Source organism: Vigna umbellata, chromosome 8, assembly GCF_029865625.1.
Source record: "Vigna umbellata cultivar VRB3 chromosome 8, Vumbellata_1.0, whole genome shotgun sequence".
Classification (NCBI taxonomy): Eukaryota; Viridiplantae; Streptophyta; class Magnoliopsida; order Fabales; family Fabaceae; genus Vigna; species Vigna umbellata.
Window position 1 is genome coordinate 23794716 of NC_142172.1, and position 26389 is coordinate 23821104.

The following is a 26389-nucleotide window of genomic DNA, read 5'->3' on the forward strand; positions in this document are numbered from 1 at the left end:
ACACAGCTATCCCACAAGATGGAGGTCAAACAGGTGGCCACCCTTCAGCAAGAAGTACAAATGCTCATACAACAACAGGATGAACAACATAAACAACATAACACTAAGCTTAAGGCCTTACGCACCTAATAGGAAGCCAACCTACAAGAGCTCTAATAAAGAATGAATGGCCTCGAGAATATGTGAGTATCCATTTAACCTCGTCATGACCTTCAAGAAAAGGATATTTGGAACTCCCATAAGAGAGACAGCTTGCTAGCTCAGGGAGAACGAAGCAGGTTACCCGACCCTAGAGCCGAAGGAAAGCGAGAACGAACTTGCCACTCCATCTATGATAAACACCAAGCTCACCAGAGTATATCAAACCCACATAGAACAAGGGAAGGCTTTGAATGCTCGCTGCAACCACTAGTACAAAAATGGTTTTTTATACCTCTTAAAAAAGGCTTTTTATACCTATTTTTTAGTAGGTATAGAAACAAGGGGTATAGAAAGTTTACGATCTTTTATACCTATTTTTGAATTGGTGTAGAAAGTTTTACTTTTTATACTTGTGTTATTCATAATAGATATAAAAGTCTTATATTTACACCTAATACTTTGGGAGCAGGTATAAAAAGTCCTCCTCGTTGCTAGGGAGAAAATTTTCTTTTTATACCTACTGATGCTATAATAGGTGTAAAAAATTGCGTTTTTTTTAAGTATTTTATTTGTATGTACTACTATCCATATTCAGACCTGCATAAGATTCAATCCCAAAATACAGTTTAAATAATCAATAACAAGTAAAATAATCAATATTGTTTTCATCAACACATCAAAATGTAATATCTACCTAACAAAGTTCCTAACTATATTTACCTAACATAGTTACTTAACATATTACACATAAAATAGTTCCTAAACTCAAAATGTAATATTGAAACATCCAATCATTTACAAATGGTTAAAAGAAATGCAGCCCATTGCTCCCGAACATCCTTTATGACATGTTGTTCCATTGGAGACGTGTCATCAAATATCTACACAATGAATAGATTAAGTAAAGTTATAATATTAATGGCTTAAGATCTTAGTTATAAAATGTTCACGTTACCAATTTCCATGAGTCAACGACATTTGCAGATATAATTTTCTGCATGTGCCTCATGACATAATATCCGCACTCAAAGCTTCCCGGTTGACGTGAGCACCACAAGTTAAATTTATAAAGTATCATAAAATTTATAATTGTATTTATAGTTTGAAAGATTAACTACTTACAATTGGTGCAATGAACTGCAACTTCTTTCTAGAGACGATATGTGTTTCCTGTAACCTTGAATATGCCTCAACCACTCTATAAAGTTAAATGTACATTGAAATGAGTCCTAAGGAACTTAGTAAAATCAGATATGTCTACACTACAAATAAATTATTAAAAACTTACAATATTAGTGTATTTTTAATTGCCAAAGTGTGAGGTTTTTTGTGCAATGAACATAAGAGAACTACAAGAAACTGTTGAGGAAGAATTAGTAACAATTGCTAGTGAGCCCTGTAGATTCAAACAATAATAGTGTTAAATAACATTTACATAAATAAAATTTTATTAATAAAAATTATATACTTACTGTTGCAAATAAGGTGCTAAGTACACTTGTTTTTTTCCGTTTACAAAAGCCTCTAAGAGGTAGTTTTGGACCTCTTCACCTTTATTCCCAACTCCTTGAATGGCAACAGTGTCAATAAAACCATAAATGTGATCATTCTTCTTTTCAATGGTCAACCGATGTAAATACCTTAAACATTGAAAATGAATAATGTTAGAATAAAATATTGAATATATTTAAACTTCATAAATGTAGAAATTTACTTACAACAACCAAAGTTGTAGTACTGATATACATAACATATCAGTGCCAGAGAGAATTTCAAAAATATCCCTTTTACATATGAAGAAAGAGAGTGAAGATGTCCTGTTTATGACTTCAGGAGGCATTTGTAACTCTATAGGAGAAGGGGAAATCTTCACTGCCAACACACCAAGTTGTTCTAGAATTATGTGTTGTGGCGGCTGCAACTGTTGTTGCAGTGATTCATTCATATCTTCTTGCCCTTGTGCTTCAACCTGATATACATATTTAAAAACTTACAAAATATTAATATTACTAATAAAAACAACAAAGTGCATAGTTAAAACAATTACCTTCTTTACAATTGCTCTTGATAATCTAAGGGGCCAAAGGATAAAATTTCCAAGGGCCTGTCCCACTGTCTGAACATCCTCAGTGGGCACAGGGACTCGAGCTGTAGCATTTCGTACATCTACAACCACCACTCTCATCATATCAGCTGTAATGGTTTCATGGTGTATGGTTGACCCCAATGTATACATTTTACCTAAGTTATCCAAATAATATTTGTAAAATATATCAAAGAATATGATTCAACAAACAAGTACATCTAGACAATATAATAAGATAAGTTACCTAAGGCCACCAAGCACTATAGGGCATCATCACTAAACAACTCGTAGTCTGCATCAATAGTGGGAGAAGCGTTTTGAGGAGAAACATCACAACTCTCCTTTGTGCTTATACAAAGATGAGAAGGTTGAGGAAGATTCCTAGGTTGGCTTGAGGAGGAGGCTAATTCTACTCGCACATCTGCTAACAATTGTGCTCGCATATCAGAGTACTCCTTCTTCAATTGTGCTCTCATATCACCGTACTCTTTCTTCATCTCGCTGATCTCCTCCCTCATGTCCTGTCTAATTTCTTCTCTTATACCCTTGAGGACCTCCTCACTGACATGGGCTTTACTATGATGACTTGTTGGAGGACCGAAGAATTGACGGATGCCAATAAATTTACCAACACCTCGAACACGTCCAGAATGCTCTGGACGACCAATGGCAACTGCCAATATGTCCTCACGGCCCTCGGGAGTGAATGTACCTTGTGTGCTCTGCTCGACCAACTCATCCTACAACCAAATATTTAAAGTTAAGTTAATCACATATGGGAGATCATATGTTGTTATTATATGAACTTACAATGCGCCTAGCTATGCTCGCGGTTTCCTCAGATGTGTACTCCCCAGATGGTCTTTGACGAGCTCTCTTCCATGTAACATGGCGTGGAAGACGAGTTATGGTACTCGTATCGGAGGCCCCAATAGGATTAGAGGCAGATGCCTCTTTCATCATCTTCTACTCCAATTTCTCATAACCCCCACGAGACAATATATGAGGGTGGACATTTTTCTTTGCAATCTCTTGTGCAACTCTCCTCTTAGCCTAGTGTATAGATAATTAATTATGTTAGCAATATGTTAACATAAATAGTTAAACTATGATATAAAATGAATTTACCTGAAAGACAGTATCTAATCGCTTCAACTTAAAGGCTTGCCATGTTTCCTCATCAAGAAATTGATACTTTTCACAAGGGCTTTTATCAATTTTGGAACCATAAATATAATGACTTGTAAGCATAGTCTTGAAATTATTCCATCTTTCCCCGACATATGAAATCCATTTCGTCCTCAATAGATTAGTGTTTGGGACGTCATATGTGACCTGTGCAATAAGAATGAATGACATGTTAAATATGATTTATATATGTTAATGACACATTATATCAAAGTTAAGATTTCATACCAGGATGCTCTGCCATATCTGGTTCTTCACATTCTCTGGAACATGATCCCAATCATCACAAAGAATTGATGCCTTGCTTCTACCGAGCAAGGCCACATAACTAATGAATTTCGTGCTATTTTCTCTCAAGGGTTTACATGTCTACATATCAAAACGAATGGGAAGCCTATGATCAGCGTTGCGGGTGGCTACCAACTCTCCCAACCTTGTCCCAGACCTACCTTTTTTTCGGGTAGATGTATGAATGTCATCCGCACCTTGTGAAGGTGGGAGGTCACCAGATGGTACGTCACTAGACATTTCCCTACATAAATCATTAAGTGTTAATAACAATTAATAGATACAATAACAAAGCAAAATATATAATACATCTAAAATTTCAGTTTATACATTGTCAAGTTGCAATGTTCTCCCACAACCCTTCGTGATGATCATCACGTATGGCATGAACGTCGTCTACTTCATTATCGACATTCAAGGTTGGCATATTTGATGAGAAAGATGGAGTTTCACTAATATCAAGAACGACTTCATTATTGTCATCAGTATAATGCGTTGGTCTACCTTGGAGCACCACTGACCATCTATTGTCTTCGGGATCAGTGACATAAAACACTTGTTTTGCCTAAGATGCCATGATAAATGGCTCTTCAGTATAACCTTCCTTTTCTAGGTCAACCAATGTAAAACCTAGATCATCGGTCCTCACGCCAGTATTACCATCAACCCACTTACATTTAAAAACAGGTATTCTGAAACTTGTGTAATCTATCACCCAAATATCTTTAATTACACCAAAGTAGCACATGAATGCCATCACAGGATTTTTGTCCTTTGAACTCGAGAAATGCATTGACTCGGCCACAACCATTACTCCACTATTTTGAGTGGTGCTTTTTTCATCTTCTTTTTGTGTATGAAATGTGTAGTTATTTATATCATACCCACACCAACATATGACATCAAAGTTTGGCTCACTTGATAGCCAATTTAATGTATCAAAAGTTGTACGGTCAGCTTGAACTTGTTGTTTGAACCACTTTAAAAAGGTTCTGTTGTGTTCATTAATGACCCACTTTTGAGGCATTCGTGGATTATTTCTCTTAACTATATCTTTATGAGCACTTAAGTAGGGGATGACTTCTTCAGTGTCATTCAATATATACATATGTGCTCATAGAATTTCAGCTCTATTCAGGATGACAACTTTTGCACTTCTAGTACCCTTACCGACACCTCTTCCATGGTAACGAGACCTAGGTACCCCTATAGCTTCAACATCTGATAAGTAGTCTGTACAGAACTCGATAGCTTCCTCAGCAATATATCTTTCAACGATTGATGCTTCAGGACGATATTGGTTCTTTACATAACCTTTTAATATCTTCATGTATCACTCAATAGGGTACATCCATGTAAGAATACTGGACCACAAATTATAACTTCTCTTACTAGATGAAAAATTAAGTGCACCATAATATCAAAGAACGATGAAGGAAAGTACATCTCCAACTGACACAATATGACCACAACCTCATTTTCTAGTTGATCCAACTTCTCAATGTCAATAACTTTACTACATATTGCATTGAAAAAGAAGCACAATCTTGTTAATGTGTATCTAACATTCTTAGGCAATATGCCCCGAATAGCCACTCGTAGTAGTTGTTGCATCAATACATGACAATCATGAGATTTTAACCCAAGTAATTTATGATCTTTCATGGATACAACTCGTTCAAAATTAGAAGAGTAACCCAGTGGAACTTTCACACCTTGTAAAAATTCACAAAAACTTCTTTTTTCTTGTTTACACAATGTGTGACATGCAGGAGGCAAGTATGTCCGCTTACCATGTGATATTGGAGCTAATTGTTCTCTTATACCTATTTCAACCAGGTCCAAGCGAGCATTGAGTCCATCTTTCGTTTTCCCTTGAATATTGAGGAGCGTTCCGATAATACTATCACAAACATTTTTCTCTACATGCATAACATCTAAATAATGTCTGACATCAAGCACCCTCCATTTAAAGCGTTCCGATAATACTATCACCAATGTCCTTCACACGCTCATATACTTGTGATCCACTTAAAGCCATTGGAGCTAATTCATTTTCTTGACATCCATCAAATGCTTTCTTTAATTTACGATATGGATGGTTTGTACTACGAAACCTTCGATGTCCAAGGTATACTATTTTCCTTCCATGCTGTAATTGACGATGACATGTGCCTTCTTCACATATAGGGCATGCTTTATGACCCTTAGTGCTATAGCCACTTAAATTACCATAAGCTGGAAAGTCGTTGATAGTACAAAATACCATGGCATGCAACTTGAATGAATCACCAGTGTACCCATCAAACATATCAACACCTTCCTCCCATAACATCTTTAAATCTTCAACTAATGGGGCTAAATAAACATCAATGTCGTTTCCTGGTTGTCTTGGACCCGAGATCATCAAGGATAACATCACATATTTGCGTTTCATACACAATCATGGAGGTAAATTGTAAATCACTAACATCACAGGCCACGAGCTATGTTTACTGCTCAAGTTTCCATATGGATTCATTCCCTCTGTAGCAAGTCCAAACCTAATGTTTCTTGAATCTTTACAGAAATTAGGGAACATGGAATCAAAATTCTTCCACTGCATTGCATCTGTTGGATGCCTCAAATTCCCATCTTTTATACGTCCATCTGCATGCCATCTCATGAGTTTTGCATAATTTAAGTTACTGAACAAGCGTTTCAATCGTGGAACAAGAGGAAGATACCATAAGACTTTTGCAGGAGGACCCTTACTATCACATTCAAACTCACCCTCTTTTTGTTTGTATCGTGATACCCCACATTGTGGACATTGATGTAACTTGGCAAACTCGCTCTTGTACAAAATACAATCATTTGGGCATGCATGAATTTTTTTATACTCCATACCCATGGGACACAATATCTTCTTCGCATCATAATTGCGTGTTGGCAATGTGTTACCTTCAAGAGTCATTCAACAACTCAAGCAACTTTGTGAAGCTTTTATCAGTCCACCCATTTATTGCCTTCACATTGAACAATTTTAACACAACTGACAATCGAGTATACTTAGTGCATTTTGGATATAAAGGTTTTTCTGCGTCACTGCACAAGCTGTCATACATATGAGCACGTTGAAAGGAATCATGTCCGACATCACATATCATGTCCTCTAACCGATCACCCTCTCTAAATCAACTTCTTCTACTTCTACTTGAGAGTCACTTACACTTGGCATGTCTATTAATTCACCATGCCATGTCCACTTTGTGTAGCTCTTTAGGAATCCATCACATAGAACATGCTCTCGAATAACTTCAGTTGGTAGTTTTCGCTCATTCAAACAATTAACACACGGACAATAGAATCTTCCGTTATTGTCTGGAACATTCATCTTTGCAAATTCAAGAAATTGTTCTACTCCACTCTCATATTCATTTGTTGTACGTATCAAATTTATCCAACTCCGATCCATTGTTATCTGTGAAAGCAATTACCTTTATAATAGTCAAAAGTATAAATATGACTTTTACAACAAGAGCAAGAGAAATGAGATTTTTTTATTGGGATGAGTTATCCTAAATGATTTTTTCTTTGAAACTTTCCAGGTGGTATGGTGGCTGGTGGTATTACTATTCTTGTGTTATTTTCTCTTCCCATCACAGAAGAGTTCAAACTAATTAACTTTTACCAATTTCCTTTATCACCACAATATAATAATGAACATGTAATCTAATAAAATAGTAAAATTTCATTAGAAATTTATTAAAAAAAAATCAACTACATCTAAAAGGAGAGTCACATTTGTTACAACTAGATTGTCAGCTACTGTCTTAATCCTTTGTAAACAAAGTACATAGTGTAAGAATATGTTGATAAAATTAAGATAATCAATTGATGGGAATGTTTAACTATTGAATTAGGTCTTTCTTTGCAATTGACAAATTGAGATTTTAATTTATTATCAAGATATTTTTAATCTTCTGACGTATGACTATTTTTTTATATCAGTTTTAATTTTATATTTGATATTTAATTTTAATTTTATATCAAGATATTTTAATTTTAATTTTAATTTTAATTTTAATTTTATATCAAGATTTTAATTTTAATTTTATATCAGTTTTATTTAATTTTAATTTTATATCAGTTTTGTTTAATTTTAATCTTCTTTTAATTGATGGGAATGTTTATGACTATTCTTTTATTATCAAGGTATATTTGTTATTTAATTTTAGGTTTAAACCCTCGGTTGGTCTTTGTATTTATATGGAAATCTCAAATGGGTCATCGTTTTTTTTTCGGTCTCAATTGGGTCATATTTTTTTGTAAAAATGAGCAAATTTTATCCTAACTGTTAAATTGTTCCAAACGGCGTTAAATTAGGTTGAGTTGTATTTTTTGCATTGATGGCGTGGCATTATGCATTTAATTGAACTTAATTGAATGGGTGATGTGTTTTAAAATCATCAAATCTCCGTGGCTACAGTGCTTCTTCTTCCTCCAACCACTGATCACCTTTCATCTTTTTCGCTCCTCCGCCCAAGTTGTTTTCTTCCCACTCCCACCCTCAAACCCTCACTCCCCAGACACACCCTTTCTCCCTCTCAAAAACGCTACCGTCATGTGAGAACATAAACCCCAATCTGGAACAGAAACGCCGTTGTTCGGACAAGGATTCCTCCAAGAGACTCCTCCCATGGACGCACAAGGATTCCGCCACCATCGCCGATGTCTGGCCTTCTACTTCCGCCTTCGATGTTGGTCGGGGATGCTCTAGGCTGTCAACTGATGCAGTTTCTATGATGTATTTGTCTTTCTTCCGAATGTAATCCTCTTATCCGTGGCAGCTGGAGCAACCCTTAAAATGAAGAAGATGCCTCCCAGGCGCCGTGCACTCTTCTACTCAATCCATGCTTTTCTCCAAAAAAAAAAATGAAAACACCCATGAAGCCCCCTAGTGGCGGCTGGACCCTTCTATTTCAATTACCCCTTTCTTTCCCCAATCCTTACTGGACTACTCACTCATCACCTCGTCCGTGGGCTCTTCATAAATGGAGAAATGAATTGTTTTTTTTTCATGGCGTCTACTACGTGCTCGTTTTTTTCCAGCCAAAAGCCCCCTTTTTTTTTTTGACGCTACCCTCCGTTACTACTGCCTTGGACCAAGACCGTGACACTTGCTGTCCGCGTGGGTTGACGCTGCTGCTGGGTGCGTGAAGATAGCTGGATGTCACCTCAAGTTTAGTCCAAGCACCTCAGTGAGGGTTTGAAGGTAGGAGTGGGAACGAAGCAGCTTGGGCAGAGGAGCGGAAGAGGTGAAAGGTGATCAGTGGTTGGAGGAAGAAGAAGCACTGTAGCCACGGAGATTTGATGATTTTAAAACACATCACCCATTCAATTAAATTCAATTAAATGCATAATGTCACGCCATCAATGCAAAAAATACAGCTCAACCTAATTTAACGCCATTTGGAACAATTTAACGGTTAGGGTAAAATTTGCTCATTTTTACAAAAAGTATGACCCAATTGAGACCGAAAAAAAAACGATGACCCATTTGAGATTTCCATATATATACGAGGACCAACCGAGGGTTTAAACCTTAATTTTACTTTATTAATATATCAATTTAAATTAGATGATTATGTCAAAAAAATAACATCTCTAACAACTAATAAAACATAGCCACCACAATCATCATCAACTATATATAAGTTTCAACTTGGCTATTATGCTTCACCCTCTGTCATGCCAATTAATTTCTTACATTCTTTCTTCCTATTACTTTTCGGAGACATAATGGAAATTAATAATTAACACTCAATGCACACACAAATTAAAAGCATAGAAAATTGTATATGTATATGTATATACTTAATAAATACTTTGAACATGATATATATAGCGATTTGAAGGTGATATAGTTAGAAAACATGTAACTACCTTAAAAATAAACATGTAACTATCTTAAAAATATTTCCATTTTGAGGTGATTAAATATATCTCTATTGTTTATACATTTCTTAATGAATCTAGCGATTTGAAGTGGTATTTGCATTGCTAGTCTTCTGTTTACTGATTTGCTGCAAGTAAAAGATTGAAGTTTAAACCCACTCCTGCCTTTGGAAAACAAATATTATAAAAGAATAATAGAGTTTAGTAATTCTACTGTACTTGATTGAGTTTAGTAATAGAGTTTTGATTGAGAGTATAGTAAACTATTTTAAGACCATTTTTATGTCATATTTAAAGTAACATTGTAAAGGTTTTGTATGATATATAGATAGATAGATCTGCTAAGAGTTAGTGATTGCAGGCTTTGTTATGAAATCATCAGATTCATAACAGAATCATATACTCTCCTTCAGTCTGATTGAATTGTTTGGTGATATTACTTTTGAATTTAAGAAGGCTTTGTTGTGAGTCGACAGATTTTGGATTTTAATTCTTTGTAACTTACACAACAGATTTTTGTCTTTTTTACTAACTTGTTTACTGTTTGGGGGATTCCTTATCATAACATCTCTAATTTATGTTCCTCTTTGTCTTGGTGAGCTACTTTTCACCAATTAGTTTATTGCCTCTCCATCGGTTAACTCTTTTCACCAATCTTCCACTCTTGCACATTGCGGAACACAATGAAATCTAACTTTTTCAGTTTAATATTTCTCTAAAGTGAAAACTAGCTAGTGAACCATAATTAAATCAGACAAACATTTCCCGCAATCCACATCATTTGACTACCATACATCAGATCCATCACAAGGGATTAAATTAAAGGAAATAATATAAGAAGGATAACCATGAGTGAAAAGGCATATTTTAAGAACAGTATAAGAAGGATTTCAATGGGAATATATATCCAATTCATTTTATATCCAATTCATTTTGCAGTCTTTGTTTCTTCGTCCTGAACTTTTAAACACCACACTATTTTCAACTCCAATTATTTAGACCTTATGTGTGTCTCTATGAATTCTAAATCTGTATATGTGCAGAAAATTAAAACTGGTTGTCATCCTAAAGCACACCTTTAAAGAAAAGAAGTTAATTACATCACCTACTTCTGTTCTTTGTATTTTGGTTTTTAGACCATGTTCTTGACTCCTATTAGTATGAGCTTACTAAAGCTATTACTTACATATTTGCATAATGTGCATGATAAGTTTTGATTGTTACACATTTTATATTAATTTTTTCTCCTGATTATTTATTGGTAGAGTTTCAGGATGTATGTGTGGATTCTTGGCTTACTTCATGGAGAACCTTTTGTCCAGTTTGCAAGTATAGACAATTTTCTCCTTCTTGCCCTTCTTCCCCTTCTTGCTTCTCCTTTTATCCAATAGCATATTAATTATTTGTTGTTTCTCCTCCATTTATGAGTGGTAACATTTGTTTCTTTGTTAAGAGTTAAAAAGCTTAATGTTTTGAGTGAGTAGTGGAAGGAAAGGGATCATAATCTGGTTTCTTAGTCATGTTCAAGTTTGGCAGATTGTGGCTTATTTTTTCCTTTCTCTCGTTACTATCTCCTATCTCCTACCTTGATAAGGATTCACCCTAGACAATCATCATTCCTACCTATACTTGCATCACCAATCTAACACCAATTACCAGTCAAATATCTTTTCTGGTTAACCAATTGCAGAAATTCTTGTCCGTGCCAAAAAATTACAAAGTTGCTGTAATTTTAGGGTCTCTATTCAAGAATTGAACACTTTATTTTTACAAAGTGGTTTTTAACTGCTAGACAAAAGATATTAATGTTCAAGTCGTCTAAATTCAGGCTGAAGAAATGAACTTGATATTACTTACTGAATCTTTCAAACTTTTAAAGGTTATCATAAGCCCCTAAATTATTATGTTCTGCATAATTGATATTTCTACAAAACCACTCTTTGGTGGTTTAAAACTTTCCTAGTCCACTCTTCATGAACATCAGGTAACTGGATTTAATTGTAATGCATTTTTTATACAGTTGAAACGAATCTAAGTTATGTTTCTTTTTCTTCTAATCATGTTATGTACTGAATACTTTTTTTTAACCTTTTAATAATATATTACCAGTTCAGGTTTTCCATTGTGATAACAGAGGAGAGTTTAAATACAAGTAGTAATCATGCTTCATCTGATAAATTGTTTGTTAGACTTTTGGTTAATTTGAGAGATAACCATGTCAGATGTATTTATGATCTGTACATTCCCCTATTACTAACGTCCATGCCGAATTTTCTAGTATCTCCCTAATCAAATATACGTTAAACTCAAAAGTTATACCAAACATTGCAACAATTTCTTTTTCTATACCAAAACTGCCAAGTTTGCCCTAGCCCCCAAATTGAGTAATTCTTTTCACAAAACAACAAACATAATATTCATATTAAACTTCACCGAAACAGCAATGGCAATGAGCAAAACTGAGCAGTTCTTTTCAAAAAATAACAAGCATAATGGCTTACCTTATTGTTCTTGGAATACCTTGTTGTTCTTGGAAACCCGGCAGACCACGCAATGAAGGTCAAACGTACAGGCCAAACGCACCACCACGAAAGCGAAGCACTATAGAACCAACCATAGTGAGGGCTTCACCCAACGACGAACAATAGCTTCACCCAACCACCTTGGCGAAAGCTTCAACAATGGCAATGGGATAATGAGTGCACGAGAAGAACGTCAACCATCGAACGAGTGAACGACAACAGTGCACGACTGAACAACAGTGAAGAAAAATGTGAAGGAGTAGGAGAAGGAGAACATTTGTAGAATAGAAAAAGTGAGTTAGGAAATGGGAAAGAGGAAGTAGAATGTAGAGTAATCTAAATCGGTTATATTAGCTAACCCCCTATAGAAAAATAATCTAGACCGGTTATAAGTTTAATAGGTATAGAAGTATTTCTATTTTATTACAATTTTTCCATCACACCAATTTCTATATCTATTTTCAGCATAACCGGCATAGAAAAGCTCCACTTATTTATGAAATTGCCATCGCATCATATTTTATGCCTGATAGATTTCAACAGGTATAAAAATACGCTATAAAAAGTATATTTTTCACTAGTGAACCCAAATAGGAGCTCGACATGAACCGGTATTACACTAGAGAAGTAGAATCGGTGCATTGCACAAGATACCCCGATAGAAGGATAGATCGGCCAAACCGCTAAGCTGACCAAGGACGCACACCAAATCATCATCATGGGATCGACCACGTCATTAGATTCCACCCTTTCATGCCCGAAGTGGCCTATGCCTAGATCACCAACGGAGCTATTATCAATATCGAGAAATACGATAGGACAACTGATCCAACAATACACCTAATGGCTTACAAAATCTAGGTTAATCTTTGCACTCTAGATGAACGAGTTTTCTGCAGGTTTTTCCCAACAACCTTGGATATGGACTAGCCTTAGAATTGCATTATACATTAGAACCATGCTCGGTTGATTCTTTCAACCCGGTGTCGTGATCATGCACTCACTGATGTGTAGACTCCACTCTAGACCTTTCTTGGATTCCCTTTATATGGACAGCTCAAGCAATAGACATGTTGTGTCTCATTCATACTGAGTCTATAGTAATTTATGTTGGTGGCTCAATGAAGAGGGAGAATGGGAAAGGGGAGATTTCGATTTTCTAGTGGGTGGCTTGCGGAGAGAGAAAGAAATAATGGATGAGAAATTTGTCACTCCTTTTCTCGACGAATTTTATTGACAAAAAAATTCATCGATAAAACAAATGTTATTTAGCGACTAAAAACTCTATCGATAATGAAATATGTATTACCGATGGATTTGTTGACATATTTTATCTACAAATAAATTCACCAGTAATTAAAATTTCAAAAATTTGTCAATAATTCAAATTTATCAACAAATATATTTTTTTCTATAATATTCAGTCAACAATTTTCAAAAAAAAAATTGTAGTGTGAATTTCAATTTTAGATCAAAATTTAGAACATACAAATATATTTAACCCTTACTAATATTTTACAAAATTATATAAATTTAAAAATATAGTTGTATAAAACTTTAACTTATTTTGTTAAAGTTTATTTTATGGAAAAACAAATTAGTTTGCTAAGGAACATATTTTGTTTCTATAGTTACATCCATTAGCATCATCGGTGTATATTCCAATTAAACCCTAAAGCTTATATAACACAAACGAATTAGTTGATAATTGTGAATCTCTTAGCAATAGTCTATAAAGTTAAAAAAATAAAAACTTAATTAATCTTTAAATTTAACTTTATACTTATTTTTTTGTCAGATTTAGAACGTTTATATTCTACATATTTAATATAATAAATAAAAAATATAAATCAATCATTTATTCAATTCATATATAATAACTATTATGAGAAAAGAAAGGATGAAAATTGTATATCTTATTCATTGATAAGGAGAGAGTACAATTTATATATATAGTTGTTTAAAATAATATAAAAATGGAATATAAATATAAAAACAGAATATAAATATATGAACAAATATGAACGTAAAATAAATTAAATCCAATATCCCCTCAAGCTGCAGCATATATATATATATATATATATATATATATATATATATATATATATATATATATATATATCCTTAATGCTCAACTTGGATAACAAAGATTGAAATTGTGCTGGATGCAAAGCTTTAGTAAATGTCTGCAAGTTGTGTTGAAGTAGAAATGGGCAGAAGTTTAATTACACCAGCTTGAACTTTATCCCTTATGAGATGACAATCAATTTCAATATGCTTTGTCCTCTCATGCATGGTTGGATTCTATGCAATTGGTATAGCAGATTGATTGTCACAAAATAGAGGAACTGGTTGTGGTAGAGGTTGTTTCAAATCATGGAGCAAATACAAAAGCCATTGATTTTCACATGTTGTGGAAGTTAAGGCTCTATATTCTGCTTCGGTTGATGATCTAGATATAGTACCTTGCTTCTTGGATTTCCAGCTGATTAATGAATCACCATAGAACACATTAAAACTAGACACAGACCTTCTAGTGTCAAGGCAAGCAGCTCAATCATATTCACTAAAATCCTTGAGAGCATGTTCTGTGTTGGAGAGAAAGAATAATCCTTGTCCTGGATTATTCTTGATATATCTCAGGATCCTTATTGTTGTTGCATAGTGATCTTCCAAAGAATTGGAAAGAAATTGACTGAGAGTACTAACAGCAAAACATAAATCTGGTCTTGTGTTAGTTAGATATAGTAACCTACCAAGAAGTCTTTTATAGGCATGCACATCTGAATATGGTTTCCCTTATGTCTTGGAAAATTTTGTGCCTGGCTGTGTGGGAGTAGAAACAGGTTGACATCCCAACAATCCTTCATCTTTTAGTAACTCTAGAGCATACTTCATTTCTGAAAAATTAATGCCCTATTGAGATCTTGTAATTTCTAAGCACAGAAAATACTTGAGTTGGCCTAGTTCTTTAATCTTGAACTTTGCATTCAATAGAGCTTTCACAGTTTGGATTTCCTGGATGCCATCACCTGCCATGACTATATCATCTACATAAACAAGAAAGATGGTAATATGAGTATAATCACTTTTGACAAAAAGTGAATAATCTGATTTTGATTGTATGTAGCCCAAAGAGAGTAAAGTAGTTGTCAACTTGTAATTCCATTGTCTAGAGGCCTGTTTGAGTCTGTATAAAGACTTCAACAACTTGCAAACTTGCCTTGGTTTTTCAGTTTTGTAGCTAAGAGGAAGAGACATGTATACTTCTTCATCTAGATCCCCATGTAAAAAGGCATTATTTACATCTGGTTGATGTAAATACCAATTTTTGGAAGCTGATAAAGCCATAACCAATCTTACTGTTGTGAGTTTGACAACAGTTGAAAAAGTCTCAAAGTAATCTAAGCCTTGTTGTTGTGTGTAGCCTTTGGCTACTAACCTTGCCTTGTATCGTTCAATACTCCCATCAGTGTGCCTCTTTATTTTGTATACCCATTTACATCCGATAGGTTGCTTTCCATGAGGTAGATCAGTCAAAACCCAAGTTTTGGTATTTTCTAAAGTTGCAATTTCTTGATCCATGGTATTTTTCCAACAATCATGTTTGATGGCTTGGTTATAGGTTTTAGGTTCACTAACTTGGGAAAGATTAAGGACATATGATTTATGAAGAGATGATAATGCATCATATGAGAGATATGAAGAGATAGAATATAAGGTATATGTAGATGAATGAGTGGCGGAAGAAGTAGATAACATGTTGCAATGATAGTCCTGCAGATAAGATGGTTTATGTTTTGGCCTGGTTGATTTCCTTTGTGGAATAGCAGTGGCAGGTTCAACAAAAACAGGTTGAGAAGAAAAAATAACAGGGTTGGGAACAATAGAAGGAGGAGATGTAGGTGGTAAAGAGGGTGAAACAATGTTGGTGACAAAATCCAAGGAATTTTGTGTATCAATAGGCGAGTGTTTGTCACTAGTAAGAAAAGGAAATATGTTTTCATAAAATACTACATTCCTTGATAGAAAAATTTCCCTAGAGTTGAAATCTAACAAAAGGTAGCCTTTCACTCCTTTTTTAAAACCAAGTAAAACACATTTTCTTGCATGCAGTTGAAATTTTGTTCTATGAGCTTCAAGAGTTGAAGCATAGCAAAGTGAGCCAAAAACTCATAAGTAAGTAATGTCAGGTTTAACATTGTGTAACAACTGAGATGGAGAAAAATATGCAAAAACTTTGGAAGGTAAAATATTAATGAGTTGCACAACATAATGAACAACAAAAGACCAGAAAATTATGGGCAAATGAGGTTGAAACATTAAAGATCTAGCAACATTGAGAATGTGTTGATGTTTTCTCTCAACGACTCCATTTTGTTGAGGTGTTTCAACACAAGATAATTGATCATTGCAAACTCATTACCATTATCTGATCTAACAGCTTTTACATCAATGCCAAATTGTGTTTTTATATAAGAAACAAAGCCAATAAGTTGTGATCTTGTATCTGATTTACTTGCCATCAATTTAATCCATGTGTATCTAGACATATCATCCACTATAGTTAAGAAATATTTGAAACCATCAACAAAAGAAGTATAGGGACCCCAAATATCAACATGAATTAAATCAAAAGGAGCTTTTGAAACAATAGTACTTAATTGAAAAGGCAATTTTTTTTTTGCCTAGAATAGTGACAAGTATCATAGTGAGTGTATTTTGTATCAGGTAAAGTGGCATACATGTTGCGTAATTTGATATAACAAGAAGAAGAATGATGCCCTAGTCTAGAGTGCCAAATATCTATAGAGTTATGTCTTATAGTAGAACAAGCAATAAAATTCTCAAGAGTAATACAAGTTGGTGAACTAAGGGATGTGGATGCAGGAACTATCATGATATACAAGCCATCTCTTTCTTCAGCTTTCCCAATCATCTGCAGGGTTGACTTGTCTTGTATTTCACATGAAAATTCAGAAATGGTAATTTTACAAGATAGAGATTTAGTTAACTTTGTGACCGAAAAAAGATTAACTGAAAAATTAGGAACAAAGAAGACATTATGTAAAGTAAGGTGTGGGCTAAGAAAAACTGTGCCAGAAAAATGAGCAAATGAAGAGTTCTTGTTGGGTAGTGGTATTCTAATTGGTGAGATTATATGATAAGAAATAAAATGAGACAAAGAACTGGATATATGATCAGTAGCACCTGTGTCTAGAATCCATTGGGAATAGATATTACCTTGATCCTAAGAAGAAGTGGAAACATTATAAGAACTCACTATACTGGTAGAATGTGTGACTGTGGGATTAGATTGAGAAAGAAGTGCCAATAGACCATGAATTTGCTCTTGAGAAAGTCCCAGAGTTGAGGAATGTGACTGTACATGTGAATTATTAGAAGAAGGAACAACCGCATAAGCCATTGAATTTCACAACCTCAAATTGGACAAAATTTCACAACCCGAATCTCCGGAAACTCCTCCAGATTCCTCAAAAATCAATCCAGGGCTACGAGTGATTAAATCACCCAATTGTTTCTCATTGAAAACCCTAGAAAGAAAAGTCAAAACATGAAACATAACTATGCGAGAGTAATAGAGGGAGGAGCCATATAAGAAGAATAAATTGTAGGAAAGTCAAGAACGAAAGGTAAAAGATGAAGATCTTGGCAGTAACAGAATTGGTTGCGGAAGAACGTGATCAAGAATTAATTTTCTTCTTATACCATGTTATGAGAAAAGAAAGAATGAAAATTGTATATCTTATTCAATGATAAGGAGAGAGTACAGTTTATATATATATATATATATATATATATATATATATATATATATATATATATATATATATATATATATATATATATATAACTGTTTAAAACAATATAAAAATGAAATATAAATATAAAAATAGAATATAAATATATTAACAAATATTAACGTAAAATAAATTAAATTCAATAGTAACATGAAATATATGTCATATAATCAAATTATCAAAATTGAATCATGTAGTAATATAGGATAATTGAATCAACAAATATATTTTTAAATAATATTAACCATTTTATTTTATTAATATTACAAAATAAAAATCAATTTCACTACTATCAAATTACATTCAATCAAACTTAATTTTAATTCATTTAAAATAAAAACTAATAATTAAAAATTCTAAAATCAGTTTAAATGCACAATAAAAATAGGTTTAATACCTATTTTGGTCCCTCTTTTGGGAGGGTTTGTTCAAAGTCGTCCTTCCTTTTTTCAAAAATTCACTTTAGTCCTACCTTTCGCAAAAACTGTTCAAGTTGGTCCTTTTTGGTAACGGCGTTAAGTTCACTAACGATAGAACTGCCAGGTGTGCAATGTTTGATCATGTGGCATTATAATTTGTGGCAGCGAAGAGGAGAAGGAAGAGGCACCTTGGTGCGGTGGCCGGCAGAGATTGTGGCAGCGATCGCGCGACGAGCGGCGGAAGAGGGGAACTCTCACCTCGATCGGCAACGAACGTCAACGCGACGCCTTGTGCCCCAACTCGCGGTGGCTGGTTGGGTGGAGGCCTGTTGCAGCGGCAAATCAGTGAGAGGCAGTGGGAAGCAAACTCTCCCTAGGGTTTCTGGTTGAGAAATTAATTTTTTTTTAACCCATATAATGAAGTGACACTGCCAACACATATAAAAGGTTCCAAGTCATCAAACATTGCACACCTGGCAATTCTACCGTTAGTGAACTTAACGCCGTTACCAAAAAGGACCAACTTGAACAGTTTTTGCGAAAAGTAGGACTAAAGTAAATTTTTGAAAAAAAGGAAGGACCACTTTGAACAAACCCTCCCAAAAGAGGGACCAAAATAGGTATTAAACCATAAAAATATTAATATACTTTGATATACATTTAAATGTCATTACCATTATTTATACCAAAATATATTTGTCTAGGAATTTTTTATTAGATTTAATTTTTATATTATTTTATTATATTTATGAATTTCCATTTATGTTTTCAATAGCATAAACAAAGATCATGCCTTTGTCTTATCTTTTCATTTTAATAAATTATGGTAATGCCTAATCATGAGCTAAAAATGATATTGATCGGAAAAATATAGTGGATGAAGAAATATTTAAGTAGAATATTATGAATATGTCTAAATTCATTATCAATTATGACGTCAGTCATAATCTTAATCCCTACCTCTTCTTATCATGTCACTTGATACAGACAATTAACGAAAATTGGTGTCCGATTTTTTATTTAATAGACACTAAATTGTTGGAATTAAACACAATATTAATGCAAAAATGTTTTTTCTTCTTTGTTTTATGTAGTATTGCATTTCAATTAGGCGTATATTTCACACCATAATTTATTATTATATGAAAAATATTATTTAAAAAAAATATGGGAACTAACTAAATTCTTACACCAAAATTACATAAAAAATTTCTTTCAAAAGAAATTTAAACATAAAAAGTTTATATTTATGATAAAAAAAATAAGAATTAAATAAAATAATATCATATATAATAAATTTTATTTTCTAATCCTAAAGAACCAAATTTATCCGTGTAATAATTTATCTTCTAAAAGTAAACACTTAAACTTTACAATCGCTTAATTAATGAAAGCAGTTAATTATCCTTAGACAACCACCACATATATAATAAGAAGTTTAATAATAATCCCTAGACAACCACTACATATATGTAATAATGCTTTGTAGCCATATCAAATAAGCAGTTTCACATTAAAATAAATTATGTTGAATAGACTCTTCTTTATCCTTACAAAGATAGAAAATGAAACAAATTCAACCATCTATATTGTACTTTTTTTTATCAATTAGAACCATGTTATGCAGAGAGTCTTATTAAACAAATGCTTATTTATGCACATATTTTATTTTATTTTTGCACTTTTAAGAAGTTTACTGTTTATTTTATTTTATTATATATCAGAAAGAATATAGAGAGGCGCCAAAAGAGATATACATGAACAGCGAAAAGTAAAGAGAAATTACTTTTGAACACCCTAATTTCCGAACTTCTTGTATTATTATCACATAATTTCATGGCCGTAATATATATTTTAATCTTGTCTCTTTTATATAAATGTCAAGCAGTATGCGTGGGACGATTTTACGAATCCGTATTACATATATACTGTGCAAAATTCCATGGATGTCCCAAAATAAGTTGTATTGAGAAAGGATGATGATAGGTTAACAATAAAATTTTGACAACATCACTTGTTAGAGTATTATTGGTCTATTTGAATATTTAAAAAAAAAATCTGACCTAGAGAACAAAATTGTGGTCAAATTAAGTTTTTAATTATTTTTTTAAATTTCTTGTTCTTTTTTTCGAGAGCTCTCTCCTTTCCTTAATCACTGAAGAATCTCTTTTCATTCCTTCACCATCACCATCACCATTGTGATCAGGTAGTTTGCTCTTTCAATTTGTCGACCATTGTTGTTGTCATCGCTTTGGTGGTTTTGTTCGATCTTTCGAAAATGTATTTGTTGTTTTGCGAAAACCATTTTTTCCTTCATTGTCGTCGTCGTGCTCGTGGCTAGGTTCTATGTTTGTTTCGTTCTATTTGACGTTTTCTTGTTGGTCTTTGGGGTATTGAAAACTTGTTCGATCTTATTTGGTGTACCACCATTGTCGTCCTCCTTGTGTGCTCTGCTTTTGGTTTCTTGTTTTCCTCTTTGTGTGCTCTGCTTTAGTTGTTTTAGAAACCTTAATTTTTTGGGTTTATGTTGTTGTTGGTTGTTGGGTGTCTCTATGTGTTTGTTCCTTATTTTCTTGGTTGTCTTGTGGTTGTTGTCCCTTTTCCCCTTTCGATTTGTGATTTTGGACATTTTGCTTTTGTCCATTTACAATAATAGAGTCATCTCAAAGCAAGGTAAGTTAATGTTTGGGCGTTTTCTTTTTCTCCATTTTCATTAAATGGTTGTTTTTAATGTAATAATAAAGCAAAAAATCTCATTATCTTTAAATTGGTTTATGTTTTTTAGGAGGACTTGCAAAGTAGATTTGCAGCCTTCACAAGAAGCGGAGAATTGGCAGAGGTTCTCATGGTTGGACATAAAGATGGGGTTAAGTGCAAAGTGTGGCTTTCCACATCACGTAGTTCGACAAAGTTTAGAAAATAGTGGAAGAAATTTTGCAAATAATATGGGTTGAAGGGAGGAGATTATCTCGTCTTTGAGGTCGAGAACCAGAACACATATACTATTGTTCAAGTTTGTATATATTATGGTTGAAGTTTGTATAAATGGATGTCATTGTGATGTTCTTAACTCAATTTCAATGTGTATATATTATTGTTCAAGTTTGTATATATTATGGTTGTACGATTGTGTTGTTATATAAATTATATTAGACTTGCACCTAAATGTTGGGTTTGACATTTATGATGTACAAGTTATTCATTAGGTTTAATATACAAAATTTTAGAGTTGTCAAAACGGGTCACTCGGCCTGACTCGGTCCGGTCCACCACAGGTTGGTCACTTAGTGAGCCAACCCAATCCGACTCATTTATTAGCGAGCCAAAAAAATTCAAACCCGGCCCGACCCACCACGGGTTGGCTCACTCACTCATTTAATTACAATTTTTTTTAAATAAAAAAATTTACAAACTTTCTATAATTGAAATCTAAACAAATTTCACTCCCAAGTTTCACTCCCAACATGAGTGTTTAATTAATTATGAAAATAAGGAATTTAAATAATTTTTTCAAGCAAAAAGAAATAATAAATTTTTTTTATAAAATTAAAATTAAATTTTAATAAAATAAAATTAGGTAGGTGGGTTGGTGGGCCGCCACGGGTTCAACCCGCATGAGCCGAGTTTAAATGAGTCGGGTTGAAATCTGACCCGCATAAAAAAAATACAATTTTTTCAAACCCAACCTGGCTCGAACCCGTGGTGGGCCGGATTGGCCTGTGGGTTGTGACCCATTTTGATAGCTCTACAAAATTTTATGATTAAAGATGTTGGATCAAATGTACTCATTAAATATGATCTTAAGAACATTTCCAATTTTGGTCCACAATCGTATTTTTATTGTAATGGTTGTTGCAACACATGTAATTCAACACACTAGTAATCGATTAAGTCCACAATTAAAGGAATAGATATTTTTCAGGCATTAAAGACTACCAAAGACCATGAAAATCACTCACCCAAGTTGAAAAAAATTGAAAAAAATCATCCAAAAACACAACCCAAACAACCATGGGGAGCCCAATTCCCAAAATGCCTCTAATAATCAATTACAAGAACCCTATAATCGATTACCAAAACCTAAGTTGGGCACCGATGTTCAAGCCGCTGACCAACCTTTGTTCAAACAACCTATCTAGGCTTTGGCCTCCATATTTGAATGAACGAAGGTGTCTTTTGATGTACTAAACACTACCAATTATGAGGAAACTCACTCATCCAACCCAAAAATTTGAAAAAATCACTCAAAAACAAAGTCCAGGAAACCCTGGGGAATCCTGTTCTTCTAGTTGGGTAGTCACGTTGAACTTTCTGTACAAATGCCCCTCAGGTCTCTAGTTACTAGGATAGAAAATGGACAACAATGAGTGCATCTAACTTACAAGCACCTAAATGACTTTTTTTCTCAACAATTCAATGACCTAATGTGTTCATTGGTGCACTAAACATTACTCATGACCATTAAATTCACTCACTCATCTCAAAAATTAGAAAAAGTCACAAGAACAGAAACAATCTCATCCCAAGGAGTCATGTTCTTCCAATTGGGGAGTCATGTTGAACTTTCTGTATAAATGCTCTCAAGTCTCTGGTAATCGATTACAGTACCCGTATAATTATTGATTACCATAGAAGGAATAGAGAGTGATGCCCGTTCATTGATGTACTAAACACCACGACCACTAACACCCAATTGCCAAGAAAATGTATACATACATGCATGTAAAAGGTAAATGCACGAGGGAATCTTTCTATTTAGAAAACCACCTCCTTTTCTCTATAAATAGCAAACTCAATTTCCATTACAAACTACCCAACTCTTACTCTTCCGTATCAAGTCCCAATGGCCAACAAATTCCGTAATTTCCACCCGAAAACAACAACATTTCTCATCCTCCTCATACCCTTGTTATTTATCTCCCTGGTTTTCGCAGAAACCCCATCAACCGCTTCTGCATCTCCCATAACCATATGCAAATCCACCCCAGACCCATCTTATTGCAGTTCCGTTTTCCCTCCCCAAAACGCCAACGTTTACGACTATGCCCGATTCTCACTGAGAGAGTCTCTTTCACAAGGAACCAAGTTCTTGAACTTGGTTAACAGACACCTCCAACGCCGCTCTTCTCTTTCAACCTCCGCAATCCACGCGCTCCAAGATTGCCAAACCCTCGCCGAACTCAACGTCGACTTTCTCTCCAGTTCCTTCCAAACATTGAACCACACAACCACGCTCCTTCCCAGTTCACGAGCTGACGACATCCAAACCCTTCTAAGCGCCATTTTAACCAACCAACAAACCTGCTTGGAAAGCCTCCAAGTCACAGCCTCCGCTTGGCGTGTCAGCAGCGGACTCTTCCTACCGCTTTCCAACGACACCAAGCTCTACACCGTCTCTCTCGCGCTCTTCACCAAGGGCTGGGTCCCAACCAACGCTAACGTTACCGCGTTTCACCCACCCTCCAAACACCACGCCTCTCGAAACGGTCGTTTACCGCTAAAGATATCCGGCAGAACGCGCGCGATCTACGACTCCGTGAGTCGGAGAAAGCTCCTTCAGGGGAAGGTGGGTGACGAGGTGAGGGTGAAGGACGTCATCACTGTCAGCAAAGATGGTAGCGGGAACTTCACCACCTTGCACGACGCCATTACGGCGGCTCCCAACAAGTCTTCCTCTACCTCAGGGTACTTCCTCATCTACGTCACTGCGGGTGTTTACGAGGAAAATGTGTCAATTGATAAGGAAAAGACGTACTTGATGATAGTTGGAGATGGCATCAACAAGACAATTATTACAGGGAATCGCAGTGTTGTTGATGGTTGGACTACCTTTAATTCCGCAACTTTTGGTACGTACTAGATTACGTTTACTGGATAATCAGCATGAAAAAAATGATCTATTATTAACAGAACTATACCATTTATTTGTCATGTCTTCTTGGTCAATGACCGATCAAAAATTCCATAAATACGTGTGTGTGTGTGTGTATATATATATATATATATATATATATATATATATATATATATATATATATATATATATATATATATATATTGTTTTATCCCGTATCTATTTTCAATTACATATGCTTGGTGTGGATTTGCAGCTGTTGTTGCTGAAGGGTTTGTAGCTGTTAACATAACCTTCCGTAACACTGCTGGAGCGAGCAAGGGTCAAGCAGTGGCACTAAGAAGTGGAGCAGATTTGTCAACATTCTATAGCTGCAGCTTTGAAGGGTATCAAGATACATTGTATACACATTCTCTCAGGCAATTTTATCGAGAATGTGACATATATGGCACCGTTGACTTCATATTTGGAAATGCTGCCGTTGTTATGCAAAACTGCAATATCTATTCTCGTCTCCCTCTGAAAGGACAATTCAACACGATCACAGCTCAAGGAAGAACTGATCCGAATCAAAACACAGGAACTTCCATACAGAATGCAACTGTGAAAGCTGCTGATGATTTGGCTCCAGCTGTTGGCACCGTAGAAACCTACCTTGGGAGGCCATGGAAGGAATATTCAAGGACAGTTATCATGCAGTCCTTTATGGACAGTTTTATAAACCCTGCTGGTTGGCATGAATGGAGTGGTGATTTTGAATCGAGTAGCTTGTACTACGTAGAATATAATAACACAGGACCTGCTTCTAACACTTCCAACAGAGTCACCTGGCCTGGTTATCACGTCATCAATGCCACAGATGCATCTAATTTCACCGTCTCTAACTTCTTGGCTGGGGATAATTGGATTCCCCAAACTGGGGTCCCATACTTAACTGGCTTGATACAGTAAACTAAAATGTTCTTCAATGTTTATTTTCGTAATCTGTATGATTTAATTTCTCAATAAGTATTTGCTTAACAAAAATAAATAAAAATAAAAATACGATCAAGAACATAGTGAACAAGATTAAATTAAAACACTTTTATTAATACTAAAAAAATTTAAATACACAATCTCAAATAATACGGTGCATCGTTTAATGATTTTTAAACAACAAAATAGATATTTAATGTAGGCCAAAAATAGGCATTAAATAGTTATTGGTGTCGGATTTGTGTCGATTAGTGTTGGTTTTAAAAGTTGACCCTGAGTACAGTCGATGCTAATTTATTAATACTTCTTAAATTGTTTTTCTAATTGAATTTGTTTAGCATTATTAAGGCGACACAAACACATTTTTATTTTATTATTTATTTGTGTTAAGTAAAGTTTATTTTTAATATTAGTTTAATTGGTATTGATATGGCCAATGCTAATGCAATAGTATAAAAATATCTCATGCAATAGTATAAAAATATCTCATGCAGTACCTCTATGTTAGTATAAATGAAACAAATAGGAAAAAAGTTATAACACATGAAGGAGACAAGTATAGATAAAACATATGAGTGTTCATAAAAGAGATGAGTTTAAATAAAGAAAATAAGGAGAAGAATGTGGATGAAGTAGATGAGAAAAAAAAATGTATAGGAGAAGAGACGTGTGTGAATAAAAAAGATGAAATTACCAAAAAAAATATTAGAAAAAGGAGGTAGGGGTGAACAGTGTTTTTAAAATCTTTTTGGAAGATAGCGACTAATAACTTGTAAAAAAAATGTCTAAGGATTTTGAAACGTATAATGTGAGTAAATGGAAAATGTTTTGAATAAGAAACCGCATATTTTTATACTGTTTCACTCAACCTGAGCTACGTCTAGTTCTTCCTTAAGGACCAATAGTCTTTTCATATTTCATGAGTTTTGCCTCTCTATGTCATCGTGTATACTCACCACTCCTGGTTACAAAACACGACTTTTGGTTACAACAAGTATTAGCACCACTCTTGGTTTCCTAGTCAACACGACTAGAATGAGTTTAACCTCTCTAGGATCTAACCCTAGACAACTCTCTAGACATTCAACTCAACCTAAGTTGAACAACCAAGTATTTGAGTTCTCTTCAAAACTTACAACAAATCCACAAAT

General features: G+C 34.4%; 2 protein-coding genes and 1 pseudogene across 3 annotated transcripts; 1 reads left to right on the forward strand and 2 right to left on the reverse strand.

The window, feature by feature from the left end:
• Positions 1-772: 772 nt before the first annotated feature.
• LOC148194311 (uncharacterized) lies at positions 773-2602 on the reverse strand. Its single transcript, XM_088096083.1, has 6 exons — positions 2472-2602; positions 2189-2382; positions 1860-2110; positions 1614-1781; positions 1097-1537; positions 773-1022 (listed from the first exon to the last, which is right to left on the reverse strand). The coding sequence occupies exons 2-5, from the start codon at positions 2375-2377 to the stop codon at positions 1528-1530; spliced, it is 618 nt and encodes a 205-aa protein (XP_087952209.1). The 5' UTR covers positions 2378-2382; positions 2472-2602; the 3' UTR covers positions 773-1022; positions 1097-1527.
• A 758-nt stretch (positions 2603-3360) lies between these two features.
• Positions 3361-12441, reverse strand: LOC148194312 (uncharacterized; annotated as a pseudogene). Its single transcript, XR_015781502.1, has 3 exons — positions 12145-12441; positions 3644-7166; positions 3361-3562 (listed from the first exon to the last, which is right to left on the reverse strand). The product of XR_015781502.1 is annotated as an uncharacterized LOC148194312 (transcript).
• Positions 12442-23252: 10811 nt separating this feature from the next.
• LOC124833744 (putative pectinesterase/pectinesterase inhibitor 7) lies at positions 23253-25214 on the forward strand. The gene is made up of 2 exons (XM_047308287.2): positions 23253-24258; positions 24520-25214. The coding sequence occupies exons 1-2, from the start codon at positions 23253-23255 to the stop codon at positions 25212-25214; spliced, it is 1701 nt and encodes a 566-aa protein (XP_047164243.2).
• The last annotated feature ends 1175 nt before the right edge of the window (positions 25215-26389 follow it).

Bases quoted from the DNA above. Each gene is read 5' to 3' on its own strand.
- LOC148194311 (XM_088096083.1), bottom strand. From the start codon at position 2,377: ATGTATACATTGGGGTCAACCATACACCATGAAACCATTACAGCTGAT. The intron at 2,111-2,188 runs GTAATTGTTTTA...TATGTATATCAG, and splicing joins CAAGAGCAATTGTAAAGAAG to GTTGAAGCACAAGGGCAAGA. The intron at 1,782-1,859 runs GTAAGTAAATTT...TCAATGTTTAAG, and splicing joins GTACTACAACTTTGGTTGTT to GTATTTACATCGGTTGACCA.
- LOC124833744 (XM_047308287.2), top strand. From the start codon at position 23,253: ATGGCCAACAAATTCCGTAATTTCCACCCGAAAACAACAACATTTCTC. The intron at 24,259-24,519 runs GTACGTACTAGA...GTGGATTTGCAG, and splicing joins CTTTAATTCCGCAACTTTTG to CTGTTGTTGCTGAAGGGTTT.